The sequence below is a fragment of the Prosopis cineraria genome, unplaced genomic scaffold (assembly GCF_029017545.1).
Source record: "Prosopis cineraria cultivar Desert tree isolate PC_DT_omini unplaced genomic scaffold, ASM2901754v1 PC921, whole genome shotgun sequence".
NCBI classification, from domain to species: domain Eukaryota; kingdom Viridiplantae; phylum Streptophyta; class Magnoliopsida; order Fabales; family Fabaceae; genus Prosopis; species Prosopis cineraria.
Genome location: NW_026556246.1, coordinates 1 through 7,704, shown reverse-complemented (window position 1 = coordinate 7,704; position 7,704 = coordinate 1). Strand labels below are relative to the sequence as shown.

General features: G+C 31.6%; 1 protein-coding gene across 1 annotated transcript; it reads right to left on the bottom strand.

Moving 5' to 3' along the window:
* Positions 1–1,892: 1,892 nt before the first annotated feature.
* LOC129298805 (DUF21 domain-containing protein At4g33700-like) lies at positions 1,893–6,119 on the bottom strand. The gene is made up of 11 exons (XM_054937247.1): positions 5,639–6,119; positions 5,023–5,099; positions 4,849–4,932; positions 4,363–4,476; positions 4,154–4,240; positions 3,732–3,871; positions 3,560–3,647; positions 3,040–3,113; positions 2,815–2,927; positions 2,423–2,688; positions 1,893–2,308 (listed from the first exon to the last, which is right to left on the bottom strand). The coding sequence occupies exons 1-11, from the start codon at positions 5,814–5,816 to the stop codon at positions 2,264–2,266; spliced, it is 1,266 nt and encodes a 421-aa protein (XP_054793222.1). The 5' UTR covers positions 5,817–6,119; the 3' UTR covers positions 1,893–2,263.
* Between the last annotated feature and the right edge of the window lie 1,585 nt (positions 6,120–7,704).

Below are 7,704 nucleotides of genomic sequence, written 5' to 3'. Positions count from 1 at the left end.
AGTTCTATTCATGTGAATTTTCCTTCTTTGATTTAATTATGCTTCATAATTAACTTGAAACTAATATCATTGATATGCAAAACGAAACTCAATTTGCATCATTAAAAGAAATTGGTAGTCTTGCCAAAAAAATTGATAAAAACAAGTAGACATATAGTTTATTTCTTATTTTATACCCTCTTGAAGTTAGCAATAATGTTACTGATTGTCATAGCAATGATATAAAAACTTTAAAAATCTTTTCTGTTATGAAGTTTTTGAAAAATTGATTGCAGAATTGAATGAAAAATACATAATGAATAATTCTCTAGTATTTATATTAAAAAAAGTTTTCTTTAACATTGATAATAAAATAATTGCTCAATGATTTCAAAACATAAAATCAAGGGCTTTTTTACTGATATACTATGTATAATAAAAAAATTACTTAAATGCTACATCCTGAAAAGTATTTATCAGAATGTTACACTAAAAATTATTTAGACCAAGAACAATTTTGTAATTGTGAAGTAATCATTTACATCAGGAACGATTTTTTAGTTAAGAATTATTTTTTATTCAATCAAAAGTGAAATCGTCCAAACCAAGAATGATTTCAACTTTTTTCATTGACATGACATAATATTCATTATCAACTATGATAATCTCTTATTTTTTCTTATCATTATTATTACTTCTTTTCACCTCTCCCAAACCTACTCAATTCAAGTTTTATTACATGTCACTTTTATCATCTTTTTTCCACTCACCCACTTCTACTCATTTTTTATTGTTCATGCATTTACTTGATAATCCCGCATTATTTTTGGTTGAATACAGTACTTTTACTTTCAAACATGGTAGATCATCAAATGAAACATATGTCACCTCTCAATAGTCAATTTCTTTTAATTTATTAAATTAAAATTGTCAATAATTATTAGACTTTATGAGAATTAATAATAAATGATTAAATTATATGAATGAAAAGTGAAAATTAATTTACCTTACAAATAGTGACTTCTGACACCACATCTTGTTCTCTTTCTCATACATTATGGTTGTTATTGTTGTTGTTTCTTCCCATCTTCTTGAAATTCAAGTGTTTCATATATTTGTGTTGTCAACATATTTAAATCAAACCAAAGTGGTTTAACTAAAGAAATCAACCGTCGAGGGGTGACGTATGCTTCATTGGATAGTCTACCATTTAAAAAGGTAGAAATGCTGTATTTAACCCAAAATAATACCAAATCATCAAGTAAAGGCATAAGCAATCTAGGAGTGGGTGAGTTGAAAAGGGATAATGATAAAGGTTGCATACAATAAGACGTAAATTGAGTAAGTTTTGGAGAGGTGAAAAGAGGCAATGATAATAATGAGAGAAAATAAGAGATTATCACGATTGACAGTAAATATTATGTCATGTTAATAAAAAAAAGTTAAAATCATTTTTGAATGATTTCACTTTTTATTAAATAAAAAAATAATTCCTGATTAAAAAATCATTCTTAGTGTGAATATAAAATCATTCTTGAATTGAACGATTATAAATATAACATTTTGATAAATACTTTTGATGACGTAACATTTGGACAATTTTTTTTATTATTTATAATGTATTGGTAAAAAAACCTGAAATCACGCGAATGTACCTTCTCTTTCCAAAAAGGTTCCTAATTATTTTAAAATTATTAATTTTAAAAATATTACACCCTTGACCTAGTTTACTCGCACAAGCGCTGAATACATGATATCTAATTATCAATTAATTTATAAAAACCTTAACAGTTTTTTTTATATATTTTTATTAAAAAATTCGGTAAGCACTACCAAAAAATTTTCCATTCATATGATGTACCTATACTCCATAAATAAAATTCTCCAAAAATGCTAAAACCCATCACAGGAGGGAACTGAACTCCATGGATTAATGGATTCTTGAACATGAAACTTACAATTGAATTGATGCAATTTTTTCTCCTAATGGGAACAAAGGTGGTTCTGAAAAGAAGCGCAGGACATTAATTTGGCACATTTTTTACATAAGTTGCGCCAACCTCAAAACATGCAAAGGCACAATGAAGCATGAACCAAACCAAGTGTTGATTTGGATCCTTGGCAACAACTGTGTTAATTATGGCCTATCACCTTGTAATATAATCACACATTCCTGACCTATCCAACGTTCTCAACCCTAAGTTGCAATATCCATTCAGATAAAACAAGAAAATGACGCCAATATTTCGGGTCTATCTGTACATGACCAGAGGCTCTGTTTTGGTCACGAGTCCTCATAATGATGATCTGTCTCGTCATATATCTCCTCCTAGAGCAAGAAATGATGATGTTAGTGAGGTTTTTCCACAGGATAGTTTTGAGCTTTGTGTGTGTCTCGAGTGTTCAAGAAGAAAGAAAGCGAGTTCAGGAAGGGTGTTGATACCTGTAAGAGCTCTTCAATAACATCTTCCATTGTAATAATTCCAACAGCTTCTACTTCTTCGGGGAGCCCCGGAAGTGAGCTTCCGTTTATTTCCAGAATATCCGAGTACATGGCTTTTGGCCATTTTCTGGATCGAGAACCAAGCCTGGGAGAACTGCGTGTATTTGGAAAGCTTTTCCACTTATGCATTGGCTTCTTTTTGAAGAGAACTCTCTCAGGTGAAGGCTTAAAACCATCAATATCCACACTCCACTCTTTCGTTGAGCCTATGCCAGAGGTATGGATGGACCGGAAGAGGTTAGAATGAGCCGAAATCACCGGTTTCAATTCAAAGGTATCTATATTAAATGTTGGCAGAAGATAAATATATTAATCACAGTATTAGTGCTTACCATGTTTATCGGAAGATTGCTGATTTTCGCGCTGTTCTACAACAACAGCCATGTGGCTATGGCCTTTCTGGAACTCATTCAAAATGTCATACAACGGCATACTTCCTTGAACTCTGTCAAAGTAGACGGTTTTAAAGCATGAATTTGGGTGACATGTCACACAACGTACATCAGATTCCCCATGGGATCAACACGCCTTCTAACATGGTACTATTAAATATATACCTTGGAATCCTTCGAATGGCTACACTCTTCACTGGTGCTTCATCTTCTGGGTGAATTGTCAACAAGTTCTTGACCTAAAATTAAGCAGCGCAGGTTTATGAAACACATTGCCAACGGAAAAATTGAGGATAAGTCTAACTAGACATCGAGCAAAAGTAGAAAGAACGTAAACCAAAGAAAAAGAATATTGCAAGAACCATGGATCTCATTTGATCAAATTTACTGCAGAAGACAAGCGTTATTGCTTTTAATTAGTCATTCAATTAAGGTTCCCAGGAATTTCTTGCGTTAGAAGACTTCATGAATGCAACCCTGTGTATCAGAATCAAGTACCGCACTTGATTCATAATTGAGCAACATGCAACAAGTACATCATCTAATAGTGGACAAACTCTCCCATATATCCCATAAAAACTGGTGACTTACGAGAGCTACTTTTCTGCTACATAATTGATTACTGAGCTCATACTATGAGACATAAAATTTATTTCTCTATCGGCAATAAAAGGGATAAACATACCAGAATAAGTCCAATAATGTTTGTAGGTTGCTCATAGTAGACTGGGACTCTGCTATGCCCTTTCTCCAATATTAAACACATCAAGTCCCTGGTTATAACCAGGCATTCAATTATATTATCAAGGGCTGCATATAATACTAAGGAAAGCTTGTATTCTATAGTAACACATTACCTGTCAAGTCTTGCATTAACATCAATGGAAAATGTTCCAGATATAGGGGTCATAGCATCACTGGCAGTTTTCTCAGTTAGTTCAAGTGCCCCAGCAATGATTGTTGTTTCATCATGTGTCAGTTCTCCACCTTTTCCAGCCTAAATTTAAACATAGGACAACAATGTCAAACAGAAGATAAGAGTGCATGCATTTCAAAGTGAATGAGCCTAAATAGCCGTAAGAGAAGACCATAAGATGACCTTCAGTCACATTCCAGGAAAACTGCATCAAAAAAGGCAAAAAAGTGCAGCATGCTAGCAAAATAACAAGATGACAAATAACTAGTTTGTTCAACTTCAAGAGCAAGGGAGCAAAAATAAAATTGAAAACATTAGTTATACAATAGTAATAAAGATGCATCATGTAGCTCTCGTACAGACCTCATTACCGTGCATATCCACAAGTGTTTTTAACTCAGCTCTGCGGAAAAGGGCTGCATTTCGATGACCCAGCAGATAGTCTAGAAGCTGAAAACCACAGAAATGCAAAAATGCAAAGAAAGGGAAAACAAATAAATCAGGAATGAGCATATTAAATTTCTTGGCTTACTAGAAACAAAGTAACAGAATCTTTGCCTTATTTCTTTCACCTTGCTGATTGGAAAAGCAACTGGAAAGCATATCCATACAAGCACACGGACAATGGGTGCCACTGTTGCACCAATCAACAGACCATAACGAGAACAAACAGACTGCGGAATAATCTTCACACAAATAAAATTAAAAAGATGTCAGAGCATTTCTACAGACCATGCTGAATATTTGAGGATTAAAAATTCTTCCTATGAGATGTAAGGCATGTGCTAGACAAGCAGCAATTGTACAAGAGCATGGTTTATTCACATAGCAGACAAGTCTTAAGCCAAATTTGGAAACTTCAACTGCTTCTTATGATCCAGTTCATCAAATTATTCTCATTCATGATTACGATTTCCAAATCACCAACCACCAGTGTCGAAAGGCATCTACCACCTCATTAAGAACAAGGCCGAGCCATGGACGATGAGAACGCTTTTGAATCTGCCATTTGCTTCTATTGTCATTGATATATAACGAAAAAAAGAAAATCATCTCACCTCACCAAACAGAAGAATCAATGTCACTGAAATCAGGATAGCTCCCCACCAAGCAATGAGAGTATCAAGAAAAATAGGAAGTGCCTAAAAAGCCCATCACCGTCTAAAATTAGCTCGATTTTTGAGTTATCCAATCAATCAAATTACACGGTAGAATGTAGGTTTTTGTTGTACCTCCATGGCCGCAGCATTGCAAATTAGCAGGGTACAGAGCAATAAATGTTGGTTTCTGACAACAGGCAATATCTTCGCTGTACAGACAAGTCGCACATTCAAAGAGCAGGAGAATTAATAGCCGCATAACATCCAACAAGGTAATGTAATTCCTATTTCTTAGAAGCCAGGGATTTCTCAGTTCTCAGTCAAGCGATAACAGTCACTTAGGAGTGCACCAAAAAAAATATTGAGAGGTAAGTTGTTAAGAGTTTCATTCATAGGATCTGAACAGACAACCACATTTAGTTGGAATTCCAAAACAGAAATCACATCAAGCCACCTCAATAAACTTTGCGTCGGATGAAAATTTTAAGAACAGTGAAAATCACCAACTGCAGAAGGCAATTTTCCAGAAATATTTCCAGCATGACGCTCAAAATTCAAATCGTAAAACAAGTCATTACATAGGAAAGGCTCTTCGGTTTTGATCTCTACAAGCTTGACAATTAGCGACAAGAACTTACGAAATTAATAATAAACAAGTATACAGAAAGTAAGGAAAATTAATTAATTAAAACTACAAGCAAGAGAGAAACACGAGAAAGAACAAGAGATCATCAGCAAAGCAGATTACCAGCATACTCGCGATCCTTAGGAGTCCCAGACTTAGCGAGGACTTCAAGATCAACAAGACTCAAGGACATGAGGCCGAGGGTAAGGCCAGACATCAATCCAGCGAACAGGACGAGAAGCACAATTACGGCTAAGTACATGAAAAACTTGGGTTCACAGCAGTAAACATGCTCCGCCATTGAAGCGAACTCTCTAGAAACTTGAAACCAATAGTTGTTGTTACAAGGAAGCTACAGCAGTAGGAAGAAGCCCATTGTAGAAAAAGGAATAGCTGAGAAGCTAGAAGAGGGAAAAGAGGGTGAGAAAAAGCGGTGAAGACAGAAGCATAGGTTGCGACGGGGAAAGGAAAGCGACGGAGGAGAATATTATCGACGAACCAAGCAGTAATTGCTTATAATATATATACACATGAAGATTGGAATGCGAGACGGGGAGAGAGAGGTGGAAGGGGTTGCTATTTGCTTTGCTGCCTCGGATTTGGCGCTGATTGTCTTTTTGGGGGTGATGAGCGGCGGTGCACTGTTTACCCAAAAAGTGAAGTCATTATTATATCGTACTCATTCTGTCCTCGTTATAAGTCATTCTTATTAATTTATTAATACTAATACAAAAAATATAAAAAAAAAACTGTATAGAAATATAACAAGTTAAAGAAATAATATTTTTTCTATTTTATAAAAAATAATTTTAAAATTTTTTTAAATATTATTAACAAAAATCACATTATAACTTATAAAAGAGATTAAATAAATTTTTAAAATATGATTTATAAATAAAATTAAAAAAATGTTATATTACATTGTATTACATAAAAAATTGGAATCAAAATCAACATTTTTTTATAAAATATATATTTTGTTATAAATTATTCTATGTACACTGTTGCTTAATTGTCTTTTACATTTATTTAATGTAGTGTTTTAATTAAAAATAATTAAATTAAAATATTTCTTAATTATAATATTTTCTTAAAATTTTATTAATTACTTCTTTTAATTTTTTATAATTACTTCTAACTTATTTGTCAAAATCAAGATGAATTAGTTAAAATAATAAAATTATAAAAATAAATTATTTTATAAAAAGTGATTTAATATTTAAATTTTTTTAATTAAAATATTTTATTTTGAAAAAAAATTTTGCTTGAAGTATTTTTCTGAATTGTTATCAAATGTTGCGAAAATTAAGAAAATAATTCGTATAAAAAATCAAAAAAAATATTTAGGATATGAGTTATAAAAAGACAAGAGGGAGTACACATTTTTTTGGTCAGATATTAATTATGCGACCCAAAATGCCATATATTTTAAGTATTATATTTTAAAAAATTTCATGTAATATTAAACAGACTTTTTAACAGTTCCCAACAACATGCAAAGATAGTTAAATTAGTTGTGATTGTGAATCTTGAAATATTTAATTATGTTGTAACATGTTAAAAACTTAAGAACTTATTTATTCTCTCTATATCACAATATAAGTTATTATTAATTAATGTATATTTTTAAAAAAAATTTAGTTAAAATATTAATTTTTTAAAAATTTTCACATCTTTTAAATAATGCCCTTGAATATGATGAATATAATATTTGAATTTGAATTATTTAAAGTACCTCATTAATTGCTTAATAAAATAAGTGTATAATTGAAAAATATATATATCATCACACCTAATCAATGTTTCATATTTTGGATTAAGTAAAGCTTTTATAAAACAACTTATATCGTAGCTCGGAAGGAGTATATAATAACTAATCTTTTAATAATGTATCACTTGATTAAAATAACAAAAATCATCAATATATACTCCATAATAAAAATTCATCCATGTATAAAATTCATGCATCATACTTATTTAAAATCCAATTTGTTAGAAAATAAAAATGAGTTAGGTTAATGAATGAGTGACCATTTGGTGCATTGTATGGTTTATGTTGAAATGTAAACCATCTAAACTTATCTAGACAGTTAAAGTTCTAAATTTATATTTTTAAGTAAGTTTAATAAATGACTTACAGTAAAGAATTATTGTTCTGTTAGATTTTGCACCTATTAAGGAAATAAAAG